The sequence below is a fragment of the Oreochromis aureus genome, linkage group 3, assembly GCF_013358895.1.
Source record: "Oreochromis aureus strain Israel breed Guangdong linkage group 3, ZZ_aureus, whole genome shotgun sequence".
Lineage (NCBI taxonomy): Eukaryota > Metazoa > Chordata > Actinopteri > Cichliformes > Cichlidae > Oreochromis > Oreochromis aureus.
The window spans coordinates 99,685,410-99,712,337 of record NC_052944.1 but is presented as its reverse complement, the minus strand read 5'-3'; the positions used below and the strand labels follow the sequence as shown (position 1 = coordinate 99,712,337).

At 43.2% G+C, this 26,928-nt stretch overlaps 2 protein-coding genes across 3 annotated transcripts; both read left to right on the top strand.

Annotated features, from left to right (window-relative positions):
• The first annotated feature begins 1,221 nt into the window (after nucleotides 1-1,221).
• LOC120437816 lies at nucleotides 1,222-3,373 on the top strand. Of its 2 annotated transcripts, XM_039608374.1 has the most exons (4): nucleotides 1,222-1,396; nucleotides 1,527-1,809; nucleotides 1,946-2,642; nucleotides 3,292-3,341. In XM_039608374.1, the coding sequence occupies exons 1-3, from the start codon at nucleotides 1,248-1,250 to the stop codon at nucleotides 2,093-2,095; spliced, it is 582 nt and encodes a 193-aa protein (XP_039464308.1). In that variant the 5' UTR covers nucleotides 1,222-1,247; the 3' UTR covers nucleotides 2,096-2,642; nucleotides 3,292-3,341. The 2 variants fall into 2 exon arrangements, with proteins under 2 accessions (XP_039464308.1, XP_039464307.1); XM_039608373.1 differs by having other exon boundaries at nucleotides 1,222-1,809; nucleotides 3,312-3,373.
• A 17,139-nt stretch (nucleotides 3,374-20,512) lies between these two features.
• Nucleotides 20,513-26,059, top strand: LOC120437814. Its single transcript, XM_039608371.1, has 2 exons — nucleotides 20,513-25,606; nucleotides 25,804-26,059. The coding sequence occupies exon 1, from the start codon at nucleotides 21,046-21,048 to the stop codon at nucleotides 25,138-25,140; it is 4,095 nt and encodes a 1,364-aa protein (XP_039464305.1). The 5' UTR covers nucleotides 20,513-21,045; the 3' UTR covers nucleotides 25,141-25,606; nucleotides 25,804-26,059.
• Nucleotides 26,060-26,928: the final 869 nt, after the last annotated feature.

The following is a 26,928-nucleotide window of genomic DNA, read 5'->3' as shown; positions in this document are numbered from 1 at the left end:
CAACGAGGAAGAGGAGGCGGCCAACATGGGAGAGGAGAAGGTCCAGGAGGGAGGGCAAGACAACCTCGCACCATCATTACGGACGAGATGCGAGCAACAATCATTGACCATGTCGTCAAAGGAGTTTGCAAAGAAAAGCGTCTGGACTTCTTTAAGTTGCTTGAAGACGTTTCACCTCTCATCCGAGAAGCTTCTTCAGTTCTAAGGTCAAATGGCCGAGAGTCCCAGATTTAAACCCAGTGGGAGTATCCCCCCAAGGAGGGACAAAGGACCCCCTGGTGATCCTCTAATCACATGCGCCAAGGTGTAAACGCGGGTGTGGGACCTAATCAGCCAGGGTTTCGGGTGAGCTCATTGTGAAACCTGGCCCCACCTTGTCATCATGAATTCCTGAGGTCAGATGGCCCAGGATGTGAGTGGGCGTTAAGGCGTCTGGGAGGGAACTCAAAACTGGATTATAGATGGCAGACAGTTGGTGTCGTAAACCACCGCCTCTGTTCAAAGATGGTCGCTCACAGTGGACATAGATGGCCTCTTTCACTCCTCTTTCAAACCATCTGTCCTCTCTGTCCAATATGTGAACATTGGCATCCTCGAAAGAGTGACCTTTATCCTTAAGATGCAGATGGACTGCTGAGTCTTGTCCTGTGGAGGTGGCTCTTCTATGTTGTGCCATACGCTTAGGAGTGGCTGTTTGGTCTCTTGGAGAGACCAAACAGCCACAGCAGTCCATCTGCATCTTAAGGATAAAGGTCACTCTTTCGAGGATGCCAATGTTCACATATTGGACAGAGAGGGCAGATGGTTTGAAAGAGGAGTGAAAGAGGCCATCTATGTCCACTGTGAGCGACCATCTTTGAACAGAGGCGGTGGTTTACGACACCAACTGTCTGCCATCTATAATCCAGTTTTGAGTTCCCTCCCCAGACGCCTTAACGCCCACTCACATCCTGGGCCATCTGACCTCAGGAATTCACATGACAAGGTGGGGCCAGGTTTCACAATGAGCTCACCCGAAACCCTGGCTGATTAGGTCCCACACCCGCGTTTACACCTTGGCGCATGTGATTAGAGGATCACCAGGGGGTCCTTTGTCCCTCCTTGGGGGATACTCCCACTGGGTTTAAATCTGGGACTCTCAGCCATTTGACCTTAGAACTGAAGAAGCTTCTCGGATGAGAGGTGAAACGTCTTCAAGCAACTTAAAGAAGTCCAGACGCTTTTCTTTGCAAACTCCTTTGACTACGATGACCTGGATGACTGAGAACCTTCACAGACACATTGACCATGTCATTGTCCATGGCATGACAATGGCTGAAGCAGGACTAAGAGTCCGTCCAAACCTGAGTAGGTTCACCGTGGCCACCATTATCAGGGCATTCAGACAACACAACAGGTATTGTACTCTATTGCTTTCTTTGTCACAATACAGTTTTACAAACCTGTGAAAGTAGTCTATTGGTTTCAAATCAGTTGTGACTGTATTGTAACACATGTCAATTGACAACACATGTTTCTTTCTTTAGAGTTGAAAGAATGCCACATAGAGGTGGGAGGGTTGCCATATTCACAGCGGCACAAGAAACCCTCATTGTGGATATGGTTCGTGGGAACAACCTCATCAGACTCCGGGAGATCAGAGACAAAGTCATTACCGATAATGTCAACTTTGAGAGCATTGACGATGTCAGCTCGGCCACAATAGACCGAGTTCTCCGGCGCCAAAAGACGCGGATGAAACAGGTCTATAGGGTTCCCTTTGAGCGCAACTCTGCGCCACACAAAGACCTACGTTACGAGTATGTGCAAGTAAGTATACATCCATGTTCACAGTACAGTTAGTGGATATACTGTGTTGCTCAGTGGCCTACATTACTTCTGGACAATACTGTGCTACCTGATTGACTGTTGTTCTGAACACCTGTGCACTTTTACATTTTCACAGAGGATATTACAGTTGGAGGCGATGGCCAGACCTCATGAGTACCTCTTCCTGGATGAGGCTGGCTTCAACCTGCAGAAACAAAGGCAAAGAGGCCGTAACATCATTGGCCAAAGAGCCATCACTGAGGTCCCTGGCCAACCGGGGGGGTAATATTACCCTTTGTGCGGCCATGGGTTCGGAGGGGCTTGTCCACCGCCATGCTGTCCTTGAGGCTTACAACACCCAACGTCTCCTCACCTTCCTAGAGGAGCTAAAAGACATCCTCCTGGACCGCCAACAACACCATCCTGGGCCCGCACATCACATTTATGTGATCATTTGGGACAATGTCCGCCTCCACAGAACAAACCAAATCAGAGAGTGGTTCACCACCAACAGTGATCACTTTTTGAACGTCTGTCTGCCACCCTACTCCCCTTTCCTGAACCCTATAGAGGAGTTCTTCTCATCGTGGAGATGGAAGGTTTATGACAGACAACCATACACAAGAGAGAACCTCCTAAGGGCAATGGAGCAGGCCTGTGTTGACATCCCAGCGGAGGCCTTCCAAGGATGGATTCGCCGTTCCAGGGCGTTTTTCCCGCAGTGCCTGGCAAGAGACAATATAGCCTGCGATGTGGATGAGGTGATGTGGCCCAATGCAGCTCAGCGACATGATGCCGCACAGTGATTGTGGTGTGTGTGTGGTGTGAATAAGGTAAATGAAAAAACTTCACACCCTGATCATGTTTTCAAGAGTACTGTTGTGTGCAATAGATTCTGTTTTTGCATTGAGTTTTATTACAGTAGTGTATGAACATGCAGGATTTTCTATAGATTTATACTCTTCATATGAAACTCACAAATCTAAATGCCTAATTGTCTGCAGAGATCTACGACGATCCGTTACTGTATAGTTTCGAAAAATACGCATTGGCAGTTATGAAACAAAGAACCTTCTCACAAATTGAGCATTGTGTTTTCAATTGTTTTGCTGTAGTGTGTAATGATGTGTATAGTGTTTACATTTTTGAAAGCTTCGAGCTGCTCTTTTGGTGTGAAAGTTTGAGTTTTGCAGTGGGCAGGTGTGGTTGTGTTTATGTAGCTTTAGAAAAAGGGTGTTGTGTTTAGACATTGGGGAACATGGTGGAAACGTTTGTGAAATGTGTTTTAGCATTTGAGAAAAACTGTAATATCAAAAATATAATGCTGTCCTTTGAGATTTTAACATAAGACTGTGAGTGTAATGGATCTAAAACTGTTTAAATCTCCAGAGCCCTCTACAGCCTGGTAACATGGAGACTTTAAAAACATCAGCAGAACGTTTCAGTAGTGTAGTCTAATTTGTTCTTTTCATTTAATAATAGAGTCCATATTATATCAACAGCTACATTCACCCTGGAGAGAAACAAGTGAGGGAGACCATCAGGACCAAGCTGGGTTTCCTGGGTCCAGAGGTTTGGAGAAACTTCTTCCCTTTCTTTCATCACAGCTGTCCTGTGCCAGAAGTTCTGTTGACCCACTGAAAGAGGCATCATTTACAAAACAACAGGAAGACTGAAGCTCATCGCATTGATCAAGCAGGACTCATGATCTTCACCAGCAGCTCCCTCACAGGGAAATCTTCAGCACTCCTCTGTAGGCCCGCCCCAGGAGATGGAGAAACCCAGCATTTCATGAACACTGTGATGGAGACCTTTGGTTTGTGTAATGTTATAAATACTCGGATACTCCCCAGAGGCTCCAGGCTTTTACATAAAGATATTATATTCAGTCCTGTAGAAAGTTATATATTTAAAAATATATGATCCTCTCTGGTTACTCTGGTATGAATAACTCTGAATCACTTTATGGTAAATAACACACTATCTGCAAAAAACTGTGAAAGAATTCCAGATGACAAGTTTGTAGTTCAACATACAAGTGACGACCTTTGACCTTCATCAGGTTTTATTTAATTGTGTTGTGAAAATCTCATATGCTTTTCATGCAGCTGAGTACATCAAGTGTTTAAAACGGAAGCTGTGCAGGTCTGAGATCAGCAGCTTTGTGAAACACCAAACTGAGGTCCTGTTAATGCTGATATATAGTGACACAGTTACATGAGTGATTAATCATTTTTTGTCTTTAACTTTATCAATAAAGCTGCAGCTTTCACTACAGCACGTGTGGTACTTTAGCCTTTGCACTGTTTTCATCAGTTCATTTTGCAGTTAACATGTGTGTTGGATGATCTGTCTGCTGTCACTGGGTGGTGCTGAGGTCTGAATCTGAGGGCAGCTCCTGTAATCACAAAGAGAACAGAACCATCAAACTCAAATATAAATTTTATCCCTCAAAATTGAAATAAAGCTGATTCTTCTGTCCTCACACACAAAAGATCTGAAGTTCTTCTCTTACATTTTTTTCAGTATTACAGTACAGTACAGTACTTTAATCCATAGTTCCTGATTAATGAGGAGTTACTGAAGTACAAGCTTTTAAAAAAATGTTACTGTCTTTACAGATGTGGCAAGAGACTGAAAACATGCTGCTGTTTGCACATCTTTAATATTCAGCTCTGCACAGGAGCTGAAGCAGCGTGCAGCCTGTTGCTTTTACAGTATAATACTTGTAATAAAAGTACAGTAACAGTAATTAGTGACTGAGGAGCCCGGGGCGTTTCTCTTGTTTTCTTTAGTAAATTCATTCACCTGCACAGATTAGCTAAACGAACCCTGACAGCCGAGTGCTCATTTTAGCTAGCTAGGTCTCAGGACTTAGCTAAGGACGGTAGTTATGGAGTAGCTTACAAACACATTTAACTTACCGAAAAAGTGCAGCGGGGCCTCGGGTCCTTCTGTCTGGTTGTCCAGTTTACTGAAGAACACCTCAGGCTGTCAGGTTAAAACACTCGGTCGTGTTTTCAGAAGCGTAAACGCTGCCCTCCTCTCAGAGCCTACGCTCTATCTGCTATTCGAACACAGATACGCAAGTTTCTCCGTGACTGCAGCTGCCAGTCAAAGCTGCTATGATGACGTTTCACCCCAATTTAACATCGCCGCGGTAGGAATTAGAATCAAACTTATGGGAAAGGAGACCCCTTGGACATCAATCAGCATGATGAGAACTATTGATAACAAAAGAAAGAATCTTTGGTAAAAAATTATCTAAGGAGAATTAATTTATTTTAGTCTGACCCCAGTCCCATCCGCTAACATGGAGGAGGCGGGGTTTATGACCTATACTGCAGCCAGACACCAGGGGGCGATAGAGACGTTTTGGCTTTATTTTTGGGGAGCTGTCGCGTCGTCCATGTTTTCTACAGTCAATGGTCGTGTGTAAATATTAATCACAGTGACAGTAAAGGAGGTAAAGGCGAGCTGTGACGTCATCACGTATGCTGCATCCTCTGTGGACTCTGAGTGAACTCACAAAGTACAAACTACAACTACACAAACACGAACATAGCTCAGCGCCCTGACCCACTGCTGTCAAGACAATCATCTCACCCTCAACGTTGCAAAGACAAAGGAGTTGATAGTGGACTTCCGGAGGTGCAGAGAAGTACACACCCCCATCACCATCAACGGAGCTGCTGTGGAGAGAGTGAGCAGCTTCCGCTTCCTTGGTGTACATCTGGCTGACGATCTTACGTCGTCAGTACACACAAACAAAACAGTGAAGAAGGCGCAGCAGCGCCTCTTCTTTCTCAGGAGACTGAAAAGATTCGGCATGAGCCCCCGCATCCTCAGGACCTTCTATCGCTGTGCCATTGAGAGCATCCTCACTGGATGCATCACCACCTGGTACGGCAACAGCACCGCTTACAACCGCAAAGCTCTCCAGAGAGTAGTGCGGTGCTCTGAACGGATAATTGGAGGTGAGCTTCCCTCCCTCCAAGACATCTACAGGAAGCGGTGCCTGAGGAAAGCGGGGAGGATCATCAAGGACTCCAGTCACCCCAGCCACAAACTGTTCAGACTACTTCCATCAGGAAGGAGCATCCGGTCCCGTACCAGCAGACTGAGAGACAGCTTTTTCCATCAGGCCATCAGACTGCTGAACACATCATAGACACCTCACCTTCACTTACCAGAACTTCAACATTATGCACTCCATATTGTATATAAATGCCACTTGTTTTGCACATGTCCAACTACCAACCTCTGTATATTTTATATATCTTATTTTATTGTTTACTCTATTTCATTTGTAAAACATGTATACACACACACACACACACACACACACACACACACACACACGTAGAAAAACATATTTAGTATACACATCCAGTAATGCATATACAGGGAGTGCAGAATTATTAGGCAAATGAGTATTTTGTCCACATCATCCTCTTCATGCATGTTGTCTTACTCCAAGCTGTATAGGCTCGAAAGCCTACTACCAATTAAGCATATTAGGTGATGTGCATCTCTGTAATGAGAAGGGGTGTGGTCTAATGACATCAACACCCTATATCAGGTGTGCATAATTATTAGGCAACTTCCTTTCCTTTGGCAAAATGGGTCAAAAGAAGGACTTGATAGGCTCAGAAAAGTCAAAAATAGTGAGATATCTTGCAGAGGGATGCAGCAGTCTTAAAATTGCAAAGCTTCTGAAGCGTGATCATCGAACAATCAAGCGTTTCATTCAAAATAGTCAACAGGGTCGCAAGAAGCGTGTGGAAAAACCAAGGCGCAAAATAACTGCCCATGAACTGAGAAAAGTCAAGCGTGCAGCTGCCAAGATGCCACTTGCCACCAGTTTGGCCATATTTCAGAGCTGCAACATCACTGGAGTGCCCAAAAGCACAAGGTGTGCAATACTCACAACCCGTTCTCACTCCCGAGGCGTAAAATACTCAGAGACATGGCCAAGGTAAGAAAGGCTGAAAGACGACCACCACTGAACAAGACACACAAGCTGAAACGTCAAGACTGGGCCAAGAAATATCTCAAGACTGATTTTTCTAAGGTTTTATGGACTGATGAAATGAGAGTGAGTCTTGATGGGCCAGATGGATGGGCCCGTGGCTGGACTGGTAAAGGGCAGAGAGCTCCAGTCCGACTCAGACGCCAGCAAGGTGGAGGTGGAGTACTGGTTTGGGCTGGTATCATCAAAGATGAGCTTGTGGGGCCTTTTCGGGTTGAGGATGGAGTCAAGCTCAACTCACAGTCCTACTGCCAGTTTCTGGAAGACACCTTCTTCAAGCAGTGGTACAGGAAGAAGTCTGCATCCTTCAAGAAAAACATGATTTTCATGCAGGACAATGCTCCATCACACGCAGCGTCCAAGTACTTCACAGCGTGGCTGGCAAGAAAGGGTATAAAAGAAGAAAAACTAATGACATGGCCTCCTTGTTCACCTGATCTGAACCCCATTGAGAACCTGTGGTCCATCATCAAATGTGAGATTTACAAGGAGGGAAAACAGTACACCTCTGAACAGTGTCTGGGAGGCTGTGGTTGCTGCTGCACGCAATGTTGATGGTGAACAGATCAAAACACTGACAGAATCCATGGATGGCAGGCTTTTGAGTGTCCTTGCAAAGAAAGGTGGCTATATTGGTCGCTGATTTGTTTTGGTTTTGTTTTTGAATGTCAGAAATGTATATTTGTGAATGTGGAGATGTTATATTGGTTTCACTGGTAAAAATAAATAATTGAAATGGGTATATATTTGTTTTTGTTAAGTTGCCTAATAATTATGCACAGTAATAGTCACCTGCACACACAGATATCCCCTAAAATAGCTAAAACTAAAACAAACTAAAAACTACTTCCAAAAACATTCAGCTTTGATATTAATGAGTTTTTTGGGTTCATTGAGAACATGGTTGTTGTTCAATAATAAAATTATTCCTCAAAAATACAACTTGCCTAATAATTCTGCACTCCCTGTACTCTTATATATTGTACATATATTTATTACTTTCAGATTTAGCCATTCTTATATTTTGCTTGTTTTACGTTATTGTATTTTTGCACAACTCTGTTGCTTGTGAAGCTCAAGACACAAGAATTTCACTCGCATGTACTGTACCAGTGTACCTGCACATGTGACGTGACAATAAAAGTGATTTGATTTGATTTGATTTGAGTGTCGGACACACTCGGCCTCGTTGGTCCAGCTGTGAGTCCGTTACTGTGAACTATGGAGCAGCAGATTTGTGCTGAACTAAGCTGCACACAGCTGATGTTAGCCAGGAAAACATTACACACTGACTTTTATGGAGAGACCGGAAATACAAACACACACAGTTTGTTGTGTGAGGAAATCAAACATGAGCTGAACAAACAATAAAGTTCCTAAAGACAAACTGTTAAAGGAGGAAACAAAGCAAACTTACAGTTTCTTCACACACCAACAACAAGCTCCACTCCACACCTGGACACTAAACACGGACACACAGGTGAGCTGCTTCCTGGAAGGAGGCGGGACTTCATCTGAAACTCAGCACAGATGGGAGGGGCTCAGCTGTGTGTGTTGATGTGTTAACTTTAAAAATATGCCGTCTGACTGCTCAGACTGAGTCAGAGTAAAGTTCACATGCTGACGTGTGGAGACATGAAACCTTGTTGTAGCTGCAGGTGTGAACACACTGATCCCAGATCAGCTCTGCTGTATTTGTAACATGAACATTTCTGCTGCAAAGCTTCAAATGTTCAGCATGTTTCTCTGTTTCCAGTCTATAGATCCAGACACACTTTCTACCTTCACCTCACTTCACACTCTGTTATTGAAGATGTTGTTGGTACAAAGTTCATCTGGTGCTCACATGAATCCTGTGATGAAAGATTTATTTCACTGAATGTTTCTTCAAAGCTCATTTTAATCTGTTGAAGTCATGAATGAAAGTGCAGACTGAGAGTGGATCACATGATGTTTAAGGTGTGTCATGTGACATGTTCAGTATTGTCACACATGTCTAGATTGTCCCTGATATCATAACTGCTCAAACACTGATGATTATATTTGAAGAATTATTACTGATGGCAGCAAAGTGTGAATGGAGCTCTCTGTCTGTGCTGATTTGTCGCCCTCTGGAGGTCAAAACACAAACTGCATGATGTCACTGTAACCACCACAGTGACAGGAAGTGTTTTTAAATGATGAAATATGTCAGTGATGCTGATAGTGTGTTCATCACAGACGTTCAGGGTTCATGTTGACATGAATCAAAGTGAAAGCAGAGAAACTGGAATGAATCAGGTGTTGTAGAAGATGGAGAAACAGGTTGGAGAGAGGATGCTGCTCCTTCTTTGAGATCAAACATGTCGTGTTGTTCACGTGCTGTCAGCGTGACGCAAAGAAACCATGGAAACAAAGTGTGAGTGAAATCAGTCCAAAGTAACAGAGTGAAGAGCAGCAGATGAAGCACAGAGGACACAAAAAGGAAGGAAAGAAGGAAACAAGGTCCATCTGTGTCCTTTCAAACAAACAAGCATCAACGTCCAGGACTGAAACAAGAACCCACATATTTATACACATATTTATTTAATGAGAATAAAACAAGAATATTTATAATCCATCAGCAATAATCAGGCCTGGGATCCTCCTGGTTACAAACAGGGTCCAGGACTGGGACCTTCAGGTGGATCCTGCAGGGTCTGGTTCAGGAAAAGGTGGAGAACAACATAAACAGTTTTAGTAGAAAGGTATGATTCAAAGAGCCGGAAAGTAAATAAACGGCACATGGAAATTACTTCCTGTGTGAGGCTTCAGTGTTAGTGGAGCCGCTAAAAGTGGTGGATCTAAATCTGCACCTCAAAGTGCGTTCGCATACAAGTAGAAGGGGAGTGAGTGGGTCAGCGCTCAGGGCACAGACACTAAGTTGGCCTTAAACACATCATTTATTTCCATGGAAACAGACACAACCAGAGTTACAGGTTAAAATCACCTATACAATAAAAAGAGTCTCAACACGCTAAAAACCCTGCCGGCAGAAATAACTCTGCACTGTCAACACAAAGGCTAAACAAATGTTTCCATATGCTAAAATTCCCATAATCCCACAGTCCAGCCACACGCGGGCAGATGTTCCTTATCTGAGACAGGAGAGGAATTTCTCTTCCGGGATGGAAACCACGCCGGCCAGAAGAACAAGGGGGCGGGGCTCCTGTCGCAGACCTGTCTCCTCCTGACAGCGCGTCACTGCACAGTCCCACCCCACTCCACACCTGAACACGGCCTCCGTCGTAGCACCGCCAGATGCAGGCAGAGGGACACCCCTGCCCTGCTGTGGATTGCATCGCCTCCCACTATGCTGGCTTGCACGCATTTCTTTTCCTCCTGCTCGCCTTTCGTGCGTCGCCTTCCCATCTCTGCGCTCACCATCCCCTTTAACAGGTCAGCCTGGCGGCTGATAGGACGCCTCGGGGAACGCCCCCACCTCCACAGGTGCTACTATTGTCCGCTTAGTCCACAGTGGATTAAAAGAATATTGTGCAACAACACTAAAACACACAATATCAGGATAAAACCTGATATTTAAATATCAATAAACAAACATAAATATGACAATAAAATCATGCAAGTAAAACCAACACTATGTACCAATGCACAGTCTGATCAAACTGTGTGACATCAGCATGTTTCAGACAGCTGTGACATTAAAGATCTAATCAAACTAATAATGAATCACTTTGTTTGTGGAGCAGCATCAGGAAATGTTCAGGAGCTCGTCTCTTCCTTCCAGCTGCTCTGATGGATCAATAAACCTGTGATCATGTTGTAAAGTGAAGGCTGTTTGTTTCTGCACTGTGTGAACTTGACACACACACTGAGTCAGTTTCTGGAGTGGAACATCCAACACACAGTCTGACTGCAGCTCTGCTGGACCTGAGCGATCCCTCTGATCTTCTTCTTTCTAATCTTGTCCATCCTGCTCACCTCCAACCAAACTCTCAGCATCTTCAGCTCTGCCACCTGCAGCTCCTCCTGTCTGTGTGCCACCGTCTCCATCACAGCAGGTCTCACTGCCATCTCCTCCTCTTCACTCTTACTGCTCTCCTCCTGTCATAAATCACTCAGCCCTGACCTCCTCCTCATCTCTCCTTGTTTGTACTTTCTCTTCTCTGCAGACTCTCCTCCTCACTCTCACTACAGATCATAACTTTGTCTGCAAACATCAGAGTGTTCATCAGCACTGCAAACGATAAAGGGCTCAGAGCCACCTCTTTGTGACCCCACTGCCTGAGCCTGTGAGTATTTAGAAAGTAGAAGGACAGAAACTCCAGGTGTGGACGAGGCTCGTTGCATCAAAAACAGCTGCTGCTGTGATTCCTGCTGAAGGGGCTTCAAATAAGTGTCTGAATACTTCAGGAAACATGATGTTAAAGAAACAATCATAAAGTTGTGTTTCCAGTTTGTCATTATTAGAAACATTATCAGCCACAGGCTGAATGGATTAAATGGAGTAAACTGATACTGGTCCCACCATGACCTCTGACCTCTGACCTGCATCTACAGCACTGAGCCCTGACAGTGAGCAGCACTTGTTTCTTCAGCAGGATGTTTCCCTCCCTGCTGCAGACGGTGCAGGTGGAGGTGTTTGTGTCTCCATCTGTGGGTATTTCAGGGTCAGACTGAGGTCTCCAGGTTACAGCAGCTTTCTCTTCATCTTCATTGGGTCTCTGTAAAACTTGTGTGTCTCAGTTTGTTCCTGATGTGTTCCTGACTCGTTCTTTGGTAACTAGTCTGCAGCGTCCTGTAAAGTGCTGCAGACATGTTGGATGAAGAGCAGAAGAACAGACAGACTGAGCCTCCACAGTCGGCCATGTCTCACACGCTTCCTTTCTTTGGGCCTCAGCATCAGCAACGTGTCTGCGGAGGATGTAGCTTTGAGTGACCACAACTGCGTCTTTGTTGACCTTCACTTGAGGACGTGCCATTGGATAAATGAGTCTATTTGAAACTTCAGAAACAAAACTCAGATCAGAAAATGGGAGAAATTCCAAAGTTTTCTTTGACACAATCAGCTGTTGCGTCTCGAGCTGCCTCACCTATAAATCTGCGCTCTAAAGCAGACGGCAACAAAAGTCTGATTTTCTGTAGATAAGATCAAAGAAATCAATGACAAACCCCCCCAGAGCGTTCTTGTTGTGGCAGCTCACTGCTGCTCTACTTTTACACCTGTGACATTTGATGAGAATCAGCCGTCTTCAGCTCCCTCAGATATTCTCCCCACAAAGCTTTTTGCCTTGTAAACCTTTTTAACGCTTTTCTTCAGACTGGAGTGTTCCAGCATTTTCAAACATGCCATTGTGGAAGCAAAGCTCAGCAAACCCAGCTTAGATCCAACATTACATCAACATTATAGATCAGTTTCTCTTTCAGGTCAAAGCTTGTTGAGAAGCCGCTTGCTGCCCACCTCACAGCCTGCTTGAAGAAACACGACATCTGTGACCGTTTCCACTCTGGTTTTGGTCAAATGCATCCACTGACACTGCACTACTAACAGTAAGCAGTTATACTGTGATGTCAGCAGATGGTGGAAAATACACAGTCCTGGTCTTGTTGGAGCTCTCCTGCTCTGAACATCTGAAGCTCTCCACCACATGACTGAGCACAACTCAGGGAGCAACATTTACTGAAGCTGCTGCAACATTTCCTGTCAGCACATGATTGTGTGACAGTCAAGGAGCCACCAGAGGACACCTGCTAACAGGGCTGGGTATCCTCACTCATTTCTACAATCCATTCACTTTTAATCGCTGAAGTTTGCCTCAGACAGTCACAAATATTATCATTTATTTCCATATTTTCATATCTATAAAAGAAAGCTGACACTGTGAGACTTCATCAGAGGTGTGAGCATCACAGCAGAGGCCTTTGTGTCAAAGTCACTGAGGATAAAACAGAAGAACATGAAGCAGATTTTCCTGGCCTGGCTTTTTATAGCAGATGACCTTAAAAATATTCTACAGTAGAACAAAAACACATGTGAACATGACCTGATGAAGTGAAGCAGAGCAAAGTTACAGAGGTTTGATTACAGACACAGCTGAGAGTTTTGCAGTTTTGCATCATTTTACAAAGTTTGTTCAGTTTTGAACAGCAGAAATGAGACTAAGTCAAAAACAACAACAAACCCAGCGGCCGACAGCGCTGTCAACAACGGTAGACTGGTGGGTAACAACAAGCCAATAATGCAGGAAACAGAGATTTTTAGATGAAACTGATTCTGATGCGTCTTTGTGCAGAATCCGTGTTCCTGCTCTCAGTTAATGTTTTAGCTGTTTGATGGTTGTTGAAACTGTGGGAGCTTTAACCTGAGATTCAGGCGTTTCAGCTAAAATACATTTATATTTAAAAATCAATTCAGGATTTTAATGAATCAATATGACATTATCCAAGCTAGAATCCATTTCAATCACTAATCAAAACCCACCTCTACCTGCTAACCATCGGCATTATGGGTAGTGTAGTAGGAGACACTTACCTGACTTCAAATAGTGCCGGAAATGAAATAAAAGACCTCCAGAGACGATGAGAACAAGAACCAGGAGAACCAGGAGAACCAGCAGAACCAGCAGAGCTGTGGCCCAGGATGGAAATGGTTCTGTAGAGAAACACAAATTGTCAGGTGACCTTTGACTGAATGTAATGAATTAAAGAATATGCTTAGATTTAAAATGGTTAAGCAAGCATGCTTATTGTGACAATATTAAAAGTTCAGTTTGAGTGATTGTGATCGTCTACAGCAGGGTTTTGGTTTGATGTTGACCTTTGACCTGCAGTAGGACATCTCTCAGTCTAAATGATCTGACGGAGCAGGTGTAGGTGGCGCTGTCAGACAGGTGGAGGTTGGTCAGGTTCAGGCTGAGGTCTCCAGTATCCAGAGCGTCAGTCTTCATGGATGTTCGGCCGCTGTAACGCTGGTTTGGATCTTTCAGTTCGTCTCCTTGAAGCTGACGCTGGTGGACGGTTGGAGGACTGAGGTCGGAGCGACTCCACACCACTGTGGGGCTGTCCAGTTCAAAAGTGGGAAACTCACAGGGCAGCAGGACAAACAGCTCTCCCTCATACAGCTCCACAGCTGAAGCATGCTGGGAAACTGAGGACACAGAGTCCATGTGTCACTTTGAGGTAAAGATCAAACGTGGACACAGCTTCAGTTACAGAATATCAAATATCTACATATAGAAATAAAATCACTGTGCAGGTCAAATAAATAAATACAATAAAGAAAGAAATAAGACGTGGTATAAGTGAAAAGTCTGAGTTCAGCTCGTCGGCTCACAGAAACACTGACTTCCTGTGGGAACAGGTAGGAGGCTCCTGATTGGTTCATAAGGTGTGAATAAATGTGTCATGTAGCAGGAAGCAAAGCCACATCAGGCCTTAGAAGGAATTCATGAAAGTGTGAAATCTGTCTGCAGTGCAGTGGAGTGATCTCCTCTCTATGAATGAAGTTAGAAGTCTGGAAGCTTAGGAAGCAGCTGCACGTCAGGAAGCACAAATGTGATGAGGAGAAGGCGTGGAGCGCTGTGTCAGGCTCTGCTGTGGAAACCAATGAACTTTTGCATGTTTTGAACTGGAAGAAGAAGCAGGATGTGAACTTTGTAGCTCAAAACAAAGCTCAGGGTCACATTTGATCCAGTACTCGTGTCACGATACTGATGTCCTGACTGCTGATCAGCTGATCGGTCCTTTCATGGTTTATCAGAGGACAAAGAAACTCGATAACTTGATTTAGTTTGGACAATCCACCAATCACAGAGCTCCATCAGAGACCTTACAGTAACTACATTCACCAGCAGAGCTTTGATGGCGCTACTCTCCACGACCACTAGATGTCTCCACACTCTGTGCTGACTCCAATGAATGATCAGAGCTGCTGAGCCTGTTTGCAGACAGAGGAGGAGCTCCTGGTGATCCGTGTGGGACTAAAAAGCTCTGATAACGTCCATCCAGCAGCTGATAACAGGGACATTTGGTGCCATGTCAGAGCTGCACAGTCAATCATCAGTTTGGCTCTTTAGTTTGAAGAGTTCAAAGCAGCAGCAGAGAATCTAAAGTGTGTCACACAGCACCAAGTTTCCTTTGGTCACATATGAAATGTGAGTCAGAGCTTCAGCTACACAACAACACACACACAGCAGCTGATTGTAACATGAGCTCATCTGAAAGCCACCAAGAAGAATCCAGTGATTTGAAAGTTGCTGCTTTGGATTGTTAGTTTGATCTGAATCAGAATCCAGTGTTTGATGGAAATCTCCTCCTGAAACAATGAAGCAGCTTAAAATTCTTTAAATCAGTGCAGATGTATAATGTAATTTAACATGTTGATAATGGTTGTAGTGGGCTTGTAATGTAAATGTGGTCTGATTAAATGTGACATTAATGGTGACGCTGCATAAACCTGATAAAACAGTTCTATTAGTGGGTCTGTGTGATCAGCATCAGTGGGTTAAGGTGAGGCCTTGACTAGTAGAACGTCATGTTGGTGTAGGACAACACATGAGCCAACATCAGACTCCGAGCGCTACGATGCTAAAGATCAGAAGATCCAGTGTGACATCATCGTTACCTGGCAACAGCAGCCCTCATCTGACTTTATTGGAGGATATTTACACCAGCAACACTGTTTAGTTTGATATGACGGATTAACAACATGCTGTGATATCCAGTTCATCTGTAATAGATACTGGATCTAATCAGTCAGCAGATATTTGATCAGCTTATTTATAACTATACTAGAAACAAACACAACTGTGTTGGTGATTCATGCAAACTTGCATATCAGCCTTTTAAGGTTTTGTAGTATTGAGAACAAAGAGGTTGTGTTAGGGCTGAAAAGCCCGACTTGTTCTCCTCTGCAGGTCATCAAATGCACCACAGAAGTTTGTATTTGCACAAGCCTGTATATGTTTGATGGCTTTATTATTCTCTGTTCAAAGACAATAAATGTGGAAAATGTCTCATGTAGTATCAGCTTCATTTAAAATGACTGCAAACATTTAGAGAACATGTGCTGCTGTTTGTCCTACATTTCAACACTGAATGAACCCTGAAAACGTGATGGCAGGTGGCAGATTGGAGTTCACATGAAATATAGGCTGTATGAAGCCTGGAAAATATAGATGATACAAATATGCAGCCAAACATTTGTGGACATGGATAAACTATCTGATCCAAAAAGCAGGAAGTGACACAGCTAGAAAATGAAAGTGTGTAACAGCTGAAGTCAAATGTAATGCAGAGTTGAATCTGCACTTGGATCCATGTGTGAAAGGTCCACATGTAGGGATTACATAAGTCCTGATGTTTGTCAGTCCAGCTTGATAACTCCATCTACTGTGGGCTACATATACTGGGCTGGTAGCTCCATAGTGTTGGAAAGAAACTATTCAATGTGCAAAGTTTAAAATCAGAGGCTCTTCTAACACAGGAGCCATGTTGAGTTTAGATCACAGCCGACCACCGGCAGTCTGAAATGGAATGAAGCCCATTGACAGCCAGCAGGTCTAAACAGGAACGCAGCCATTTGTATGCGTGGCAATGATGTGGCTGCAGCTGACACAGGATTGGTTCAAACTAAACATCAGACGCATTTCACAGAGTTCACAAATAAACTCACGTTTTTATCTTTGAAGATCATCATAAAGTAGAATTGATGGTCCAGTAGACAACAGCAGGAGGTTTGAGCCCTTCTGATGCAGCAGAAACAGGATTTGGAGGAAGATGTTAATAGATTAGAAAGAATTGTACACTGTGAATCAATGCAAGTCTTTCTAGATAGACAGATCTTTAATAATCCCTCAGGTAGGTTCCTCTGGGACAGTCACAGATAGAGACGCCAATTCTGACGTCCTTTGAAAGTCTGACTTTGAATTTTCATCACTCGTCATGTACACAGATGTTAATTCTACATATTCCTAGTACTGAACTCTAAATCACTATGAAGAAAATGCTCCTACTAATCTGCATATATGTTGATATCAAATCCTTTTCCAGCACATGGATAAATCTCTATAAATCTTTCAATCTGATCAGAATGGGCACAGTGTTGTTATTGCAGCACTCCCTGATGTTTGAAAAGCTAAATGTCCATTTTAAAGTGGTCGTGTGTAGGATTGTGTTTCCTTCCTTTGTGCAGTTCTTACAGTAAACATGTTTGAATGTTTCCTGTTCCCCTGATGCATCTTCCTGTTGGATAAAGTTGGTTTGAATAACATGTTCTTATAGGTTTCAATGAACTTCAAACTGTGATCCACTTACAAAACTGTCTCATTTTATTGGAACGATCCACATTTGCATCCATTCACGGTACATTTGACATCAGGTCTGAACACGTTTGTACACATGATGAAAGCACAGATGGTGTTTGTTCTAAGTAGTTCTACATGATGAAACGTTCACACTAAGTTTAAGAAGGACACACAAAGTCTTTGGGAACATTTGGAGAACACGTTTAGGAAAGTAACATCCTGGTAGAACATTTTCTTAAAGCAAAGCAGAGCTGCAACATGACTGTGAGGATTCACAATAATAAAGTCAGAATACTTTATTATTATGAAGACTAAAGTGCACCTTAATGCTGCCAATGAATACACATGTTCTTTGTGAAAGCATGTGTGAGCACAGCTGACATGCACCACACTGACCCCACTCGCCCCATTTCTTCATCCACTTCTTGCTCTTGTGCTTGAAATGAGACGCAGACGCAGCAAAAGTCAGAGGCTCTAAAATCCACAAAAAGGGGGCTTGTTAGATCAGGATATTGGATGTGATCCATAGAAAACATGGATAATACACCACTTTATTTGAAGACATCTGTAGCACTGCCTCAGTTCTGGATGTTTCCACAGACTCCTCTGTGCACCTAAAGAAAAGGTCAAAGGTCAGCAGCACATGTAGTTGGGACAATTCTTCAGTCGCACAAACTGTGGCTGCGGTCAGCAGCAGTTATGCAGTTTAAGATAATTTCATGGTTTAAGTTATAATAAATAAGTTAAAAATACTTTATTTTAATATATCAGATTTAATGTATACATTGTTGGTTTGAAAATACACATTTAAATGGTTTACAGAATGTTTCCAGGGTGGAACCAATGTTCAGTCTGTTGTTCGGGGTTGACAATATTTTCAGTTACACGCCACACTCGGTAGAGGGCAGCATGCTTTCCCCTCTCACTCGGTGGTAGAGCTATGCAGACGCATGCAACGAAGTTTCCAGCTGTGAAAAGGAGTGACATTGCAAGATGTGTTTTCATTAACCCCTGCAAGTTAATGCGGCCAATGAGGTATGCAATGTGTGTTTATGTCGTGATAGGGAAATAAGATGTTTGTTTGTAACTGAACTGTCGAGTTTATGGTGGTCACGTGTAATTTGTAAATGTAAAATTGTGAATGTTTATGTTGTTTAATAATGTGCTTTATTGTTTATTCTCTATGAGAACAATTTATTGTGGAAATTGATTATTCTATGTTGTTTGTATAGTTCTCACGGCATCGTTGGTGACACCTGCGTGCAATAAATGCCAGTAAAAATCAAGAACGCCTTGTGTCCGTTTTTCAACTTGGAGGGAGTTACAGTGAGAACTCAGTCTGCTCGACATGAGGCGAGGAGACGAGGAGCTGTGCCTTTCATCCACTGAGCAAGAAGAAATTCATCGCACTCTAGCATCAGACAGATAAGACTGTGCATACGCCAGTAACCTAAGCAGCAAGCAGTTGAAGTTTATGTGGATGATCCTTTAAGTGATACATTTAAAACAAGTTAAATGTTAGGAAGCGGATCAACTTTGTTAACTGCTTTAAAGGAACACTGTAAGAACTGAAACTTTAAGTAATCTGGTGCTCTGCATATTTTCTTTCTAAGTTCATGGTTCTGTCCAATTAAGATTTTTTATAGGTGAAGTCATTTTACCTATTTGTGTTATTTGGATGCTAGAAGTGTTGTAGAATTAAGTGTTGTGTCGTATGTGTTGTTGGTATTCGGAAAAGTTCAACATATTTATACGACTCAAGATGGTATTCATTCAGATATTTTATTAAGGTTTAAGGTGTTGTAAAATCTTGAAGGTATTATCCATTCTTGATGTTTTGGACAAGTTCACCTAAAGGCAAGGTTAAGCTTGTAGCTATTAATATTTCAGGCAATTGAGCTGGTCTGTTGTTAAACCGCATGTCTGTTAAAGGTATAGCTATAATTTATTTTGTGCCAAGTAATAAGTAAACATTGCAGAATGGATCAAATGACTGAATATGAAACTAAGAATGGCGACTTACTTGAGGATAGTAGTGCCACAAATGTACAACAGTCACGTGAAGAGGAGTCACGAAGAAGTCAGAGACCTCGAAAGCTTACTGAAAAGGCTCAGGAACTGCATGATGATAAGTCAAAAAAACTTCAGCATCGTTTCACTACAACTTATGATAAATGGAAAGCAACCGCCAAGCAAGCTAAGAAAATGATAAAGGGAGCCCCCTCTGTTGAGGTTGTTAAGGATTTGATGTGTAAGTTAAGTTGTGCATCAGCAGATGTGAAACACGCATATGAAGATTTGCGCAAATGTGCTTCTCCAGAAAGTGAGATCCGTCGTAGAGTAGACACCTGTGACGCGGTATCTAAAATAATCTTGGACAATGCAACCACTTATCTTCAGAATAAAGATAACGAAGATGTTCAGATAGAGGATTTAGTTTGGCCTAAGTCTAGTTCGGTGTTTTCATCTTCAGCTTCTCAAGACACAAGTAAGGGCTCTCAAAGAAGGTTAAGCTCTGCAAGCGGTTCCAGCATAAAGTCAGGAAAGTCAAGTCTTTTCTCCATTAAGAGACAAGAGGCCGTAGCAGAGCTGGCTGCCACACAAGCTGCACTAAAGGTCCTGCAGGAGATAGAATGTGAACAGCAAGAACTTGAAAGCCTTGAAGAAGAAGATAGAAAGAGGATTGCATTACAAGAGGAAGAAAATGTGGCAAGAAAGAAAGCACTGGAAGAGAAGCGCAGACAAATAGAGCGCTTACAGACTGTTAAGAAGCTAAGTGCGGCAAAAGCACGGTTCCAAGTTTATGAACAAGATGCAAGCTCAGATGAGGAAATAACAGAGTTATTTCATAACCACGCAGCTCAGCAACATAGATCTCCAGGAGCTATAAGGAGTCCACGTGAGCATCCTGTGATACACCAAGCAGATAGCGTCACAGTCCTCGCTGAAGCAATAGCAGAGTCTATTAATGTAAGCCGTCTCCCAGCACCTGAACCATCTGTCTTCATGGGAGACCCACTAAGATACAACGATTGGAAGATGTCATTTCAAACCCTAATAGGCAGGAAAAACATTCCAGTAAATGAAAGGGTCTATTACCTTCGTAAATATGTTGGTGGACCTGCAAAAAGGGCCATTGAAAGTTATTTCCTATTAGGAACGGATGCAGCTTACAACTCAGCATGGGATATCCTGGAAGAAAGATTTGGAAGCTCATTTGTGATAGCTAAAGCTTTCAAGGATAAGCTTGCAGCATGGCCCAAAATTGGACCCAAAGACAGTGTTGAACTGAGGGATTTTTCAGACTTCCTTAGAGGCTGCCAGGCTGCAATGTCCCAGATTAAGAGTCTGGAAATATTGAACGATTGTGATGAAAATCAAAAACTTCTAACAAAACTGCCAGATTGGCTGGTGGCTAGTTGGAATAGGAAGGTGATTGAGATAGAAGAAACTTGTAATGTGTTTCCTACTTTCAGTCAGTTTGTGGAATTCATCACAAAGGAAGCAAAAATAGCTTGCAATCCAGTAACCTCTCTTCATGCCCTGAAGTCCAATGATGTTGAAAAAATAAAGACAACAAAGACACGAAACATTGGTGCAAAGGTGCTTGTGAGCAACTCTGAAGAGAATGTAGAACGCAAGAGATGCACCTTTTGTGAAAAATGCAATCATGGTATTCAGACATGCTGGAAATTCAAGGAAAAACCAGTTGCAGAACGTGTTAAATTTGTTCAGACAAAGAAGTTGTGCTTTGGATGTTTACAACCAGGACATCATTCAAGGACCTGCAAAAGGAGGAGTGTTTGTGAAACATGTAAGGAAAAACACCCAACATGTTTACATGAAGATCGCGAAAGAGCAACCAGAAGAGAGAAAAGCAGTGATGAGCATGGGGAAAGTGTAAAAAACTCAAAATATGCTATGTCAACAGAAAGAACAGAGAGCAAACACACCGCTGAACCATCAAATGAAGCTACATCAAACAGAGTAGTGCAAGGCATGGACAGCATGTACTCCTCCACAGTTGTCCCAGTTTGGTTATCTGCATCGAGTAACCCAGAGAATGAAATTCTTGTATATGCACTACTTGACAACCAAAGCGATACCACATTCATTATGCAAGATAAAGCAGAAGCTTTGGACATGAAAGGGGAACCTGTGCAGTTAAAACTCTCCACACTTTCATCCAGAAATACAATCATCCCAAGTCAAAGGTTAGTTGGACTGCAGGTGAGAGGTTTCTATTCATCAAAGAAGATTTCTCTCCCTGTAACCTATTCAAGAGAGTTCATCCCTGCCAATCTAAGTCACATTCCTACACCAAAAACGGCAAGAGCTTGGCCACACCTAGAGCATCTTGCTGAGGAGATTGCTCCATTGATTGAGTGCGATGTAGGGCTTCTCATAGGATACAACTGTCCACAGGCTTTGCTACCCCGAGAGGTTGTCCCAGGTAAAGACAATGAGCCATTTGCTCAAAGGACAGATCTTGGATGGAGCATAGTCGGTTGTGTTAGCCCATGTGTCGACTATGGTGATGCTATAGGAAGCAGTCACAAGATTGTCATGAAGTCAGTGAAACCTCATCTCCAGACATCTAAGAAGCTCACAAATGAAGTGAAATACATATGTCGAACCCAAGTTAAGGAGTTCATTTCACCACCAGATGTGCTGAGGATGCTTGAGTCTGACTTCAGTGAGAGAAGAGTGGAGGATGCTAATTTATCTCAGGAAGATTTGCGTTTCCTAACCATAATGGAAGAAGGAATCAAAATTAAAGCAGATGGTCACTGTGAAATGCCGCTTCCCTTCAAGAAAGATCGACCAAATCTCCCAGACAATAAGGTATGTGCAGTTCACAGGCTCCGATGCTTGAAAGGAAGATTTGAAAAAGACAAACAATATCAAAAGGACTATACGACCTTTATGAGTGAAATCATAACAAATGGGGATGCAGAAAAGGTCCCAAGAGGAGAAATTAACAACAGTCCTGTGTGGTACATTCCTCATCACGGGGTGTATCACCCACACAAGCCAGGAAAAATACGGGTTGTGTTCGACTGCTCAGCAAGATATGAAGGCGTGTCATTAAATGATTACCTTCTCACTGGACCAGAATTAACGAACAGCCTGATAGGTGTTCTCTGCCGCTTTCGCAAGGGACAAGTTGCTATAATGTGCGATATTGAGCGTATGTTCCATCAGTTTCACGTCAAAGCAGAGGACCAGGACTACTTGAGATTTCTCTGGTGGGACGATGGAAACTTCCAGGCTCAACCATCTGTCTATCGCATGCGAGTGCACCTATTTGGAGCTGCCTCTTCCCCTGGTTGTGCAAACTTTGGGTTGAAACATGTTGCCGCCCAAGGACATGGTCATTACAGTGAAACAACCATTCAGTTCATTGAACGGAACTTTTACGTGGACGATGGGCTCACAAGTGTTGCAACCAAAGATGAAGCCATCAAGTTGGTAAAGGAAGCAAGGCAACTCTGCAGTGCTGGCAAACTGCGAATTCACAAATTCATTTCCAACAATCATGAGGTACTTGCATCCATTCCAGAGAGTGAACGTGCAGATTCAGTACGAAATCGTGACTTGGTTCTTGGTGAGTCCCAAATTGAGAGAGCTCTGGGAATCAAATGGTGCATTGTTTCAGACCAGTTCCATTTCAGAGTGATTGTGGATGAACGCCCACTTTCTAGAAGAGGAGTCTTATCAACTGTGGCATCCATCTATGACCCTCTTGGCTTTGTGGCACCATTTATTCTGGTCGGAAAGCAAATACTCCAACAGATGTGTCAAGACAAGGTTGGATGGGATGAGCCACTGTCAGAAGAGCTCAAACCACGGTGGGAGTCTTGGCTGTTAGATTTAAAGAACCTGGCTGACATCAAAATTCAGCGCTGTTATCTCCCAGAAGGTTTTGAGAAAGTTGAAAGATATGAGCTGCATCATTTCTCAGATGCGAGTGTTAAAGGGTACGGTGAATGTTCTTACTTGAGAGCAATCAGTGTTTCAAACCAAGTCCACTGCTCTCTAGTTATTGGCAAAGCCAGGGTGACTCCTACAAAGGTCACAACAGTACCCAGGCTTGAGCTATCAGCAGCAGTTATTGCTGTGCGAACGAGTGACCTGCTTAAAAGGGAGTTGGAAGTTCAAGCCAAAGAATTCTTCTGGACAGATTCGAAGGTTGTTCTTGGATACATCAACAACGATGCTAGAAGGTTTCACATATTTGTGGCAAATCGCATTCAGCGTATCCAAGAAGGTTCCAATCCAGACCAATGGAGATATGTGACTTCTGAGAACAATCCTGCTGACCATGCATCACGGGGTCTGACAGCAAAGGGACTAATTACTTCCAACTGGTTCACCGGTCCAGATTTTCTCTGGCAGGATAAACTTCCTGCTGATGACATTAAGGTGGGAGAGTTGGGAGCTGAAGATCCAGAACTTCGTAAGACTTTTGTCCATAAGACACTGACCACAGAAGATTCGTTGCTCAATCATTTCTCAAGGTTCTCAAACTGGATAAGGCTAGTTAAAGCCATTGCACGACTCATGCGATGTGTCAAAGAGCTCAAGGGTCTGATGTGCAGAACAAACGAAGTCACCAGTCTTGAGGAGAGGAAGGAGGCAGAGTTTTTCATCATAGCTACTGTCCAAAACGAACTGTTTTCCGAAGAAATCAAAGATCTGAAATTGAAGGAGACAATAACAAGAGATCGTGCAAATAGGCTTCACAAACTGAATCCCTTCTTGGATGAAAAGGGTGTGCTAAGAGTGGGAGGTCGGCTGAAGCGTGCAGATTTACACCCACACATCAAACATCCAGCGATCCTGCCGAGCAAAACCCACATATCAAGGTTACTGATTGAACACTTCCATCAAAAGGTTCATCACCAGGGACGTGGGATGACTATGAATGAGCTGCGATCAAATGGCATTTGGCTATTAGGATGTAGTCACGCAGTGTCTTCCTACATCTACAAGTGTGTCAAATGTAGGAAATTCAGAAGGAATGCTGAAGTACAAAGAATGGCAGATTTACCGCGTGAAAGAGTTGAAACATCACCTCCCTTTGCCTATTGTGGAATGGACTGCTTTGGCCCGTTTTACGTTAAGGAGGGAAGAAAGGAACTTAAACGCTATGGTCTGCTATTCACATGTCTGTGCTCTCGTGCTGTGCATATAGAGCTTCTCGACGACATGACCAGTGATGCCTTTATTAATGCTCTTCGAACCTTTATCGCCATACGTGGAAGTGTTCGACAGCTTCGGTCAGATCAGGGCACCAACTTTGTTGGAGCAAGACGAGAGTTCTTGGAGTCTGCAAAGAAAATGGACCAAGAAAGCCTAAGACAACTAGGTTGTGAGTTTGTCATGAACCCAGCATCTGCCAGCCATATGGGTGGGGCCTGGGAAAGGCAGATCAGGACAATTAGAAGTGTGTTGACATCCATTCTGGATCATTCATCCAAAAGACTTGACACTTCATCCTTGCGTACCTACCTTTATGAAGTCATGGCGATCATAAATAGTAGGCCCTTAACCACACACCTGCTGAATGATCCCACTGGTCCACAGCCTCTTACGCCGAATCACATCCTGACCATGAAGTCTTCAGTGGTTTTACCACCACCTGGTGAGTTTGTGAAGGAAGACCTTTATCTTCGAAAGAGATGGCGCAAGGTGCAATACTTGGCCAATGAATTTTGGACCAGATGGAAAAGGGAATACTTGCTGAATCTTCAGCAGAGAGGAAAATGGTACAAAACACAGAGAAATGCCAAGATCAATGACATTGTGATGCTGATGGATAATAGTCTACCCAGAAATGAGTGGAAGTTGGCCAAGGTAACCAAGGTGTACCCTAGTGAGGATGGAATCATTAGGAAACTCGAGTTGCTAATCAGTGATGCGACACTGGATGACCAAGGAAAAAGAGTTAATAAGCCAGTGTATCTTGAGAGACCCATCCACAAAACAGTTACCCTACTTGAAGCTGAATAGTTCAGAACTCCTGTCTCTGTAACTTATGTTTGACCCAAGAGACTATCTACACTTATTTTTCCTTTACAACGAGGTTCAGTTGAAAATCACCAGTGATTTGGTGGGAGTGTGGCTGCCGTCAGCAGCAGTTATGCAGTTTAAGATAATTTCATGGTTTAAGTTATAATAAATAAGTTAAAAATACTTTATTTTAATATATCAGATTTAATGTATACATTGTTGGTTTGAAAATACACATTTAAATGGTTTACAGAATGTTTCCAGGGTGGAACCAATGTTCAGTCTGTTGTTCGGGGTTGACAATATTTTCAGTTACACGCCACACTCGGTAGAGGGCAGCATGCTTTCCCCTCTCACTCGGTGGTAGAGCTATGCAGAGGCATGCAACGAAGTTTCCAGCTGTGAAAAGGAGTGACATTGCAAGATGTGTTTTCATTAACCCCTGCAAGTTAATGCGGCCAATGAGGTATGCAATGTGTGTTTATGTCGTGATAGGGAAATAAGATGTTTGTTTGTAACTGAACTGTCGAGTTTATGGTGGTCACGTGTAATTTGTAAATGTAAAATTGTGAATGTTTATGTTGTTTAATAATGTGCTTTATTGTTTATTCTCTATGAGAACAATTTATTGTGGAAATTGATTATTCTATGTTGTTTGTATAGTTCTCACGGCATTGTTGGTGACACCTGCGTGCAATAAATGCCAGTAAAAATCAAGAACGCCTTGTGTCCGTTTTTCAACTTGGAGGGAGTTACACAAACTCTACAATTATTTTCCTCCAATGACGACTTTTCACTTGCAGAAATGGTCCTGTGTGATTTCTAGGTTGTGATATGAAAAACTAGTTCCTAATGGCAGCGATTCACTCAGTAAACATGTGTTTCTTTCACCAACCTCACACACAGATCCAATAAGATCAGGAAGTGGGCAGTATAGTACAATATGTGTTATTTTGTATCTATTCCCGAACAGAGATACGCAATTTTCTCCGTGACTGCAGCTGTCAGTCAAAGCTGCTATGATTACGTTACACCCCAATTTAACATCACCGCGGTAGGAATTAGAATCAAACTTATGGGAAAGGAGACCCCTTGGACATCAATCAGCGTGATGAGAACTATTGATAACAAAAGAAAGAATCTTTGGAAAAAAATTATCTGAGGAGAATTAATTTATTTTAGTCTGACCCCAGTCCCATCCGCTAACATGGAGGAGGTGGGGTTTATGACCTATACTGCAGCCAGACACCAGGGGGCGATAGAGACGTTTTGGCTTCATTTTGGGGGAGCTGTCGCATTGTCCATGTTTTCTACAGTCAATGGCTTCAAACAGGAAAATAAGCAGAAATAAATCAGCTCTGCACAAACAGCTGCCTGTCATTATTATTATGGTCTGTGCAGACTAACGTGTGCTGTCCATTCACTCAAACTAAATCTATTCTGTGTTTTTCTACGTTCAATAGAAAATCTCATGTGCTGCGTTCACTGACTCCATCCTCTCTCACTGTTACTGACACTCAGCACAGCCACAGGCTGACCGCAGCGGAGTGAAATGGAGTGCTGTGATTGGTCAGAATGTTTGTGACAGGCGGTCCCTGTTGCAGGTGGGTTGTGGACCCTCTGTCCCACAAGCCCCTCCCTGGTTTTTCCCTTCCCAAAGTTTTTGTCTCCTGAACTTTGACGCTGATCGTCTCCGTGTGAAGCTCCGTGTTAAGGTAACGTTAGCAGTGTGTAATGTTTTCCTGGCTAACATCAGCTGTGTGCAGCTTAGTTCAGCACAAATCTGCC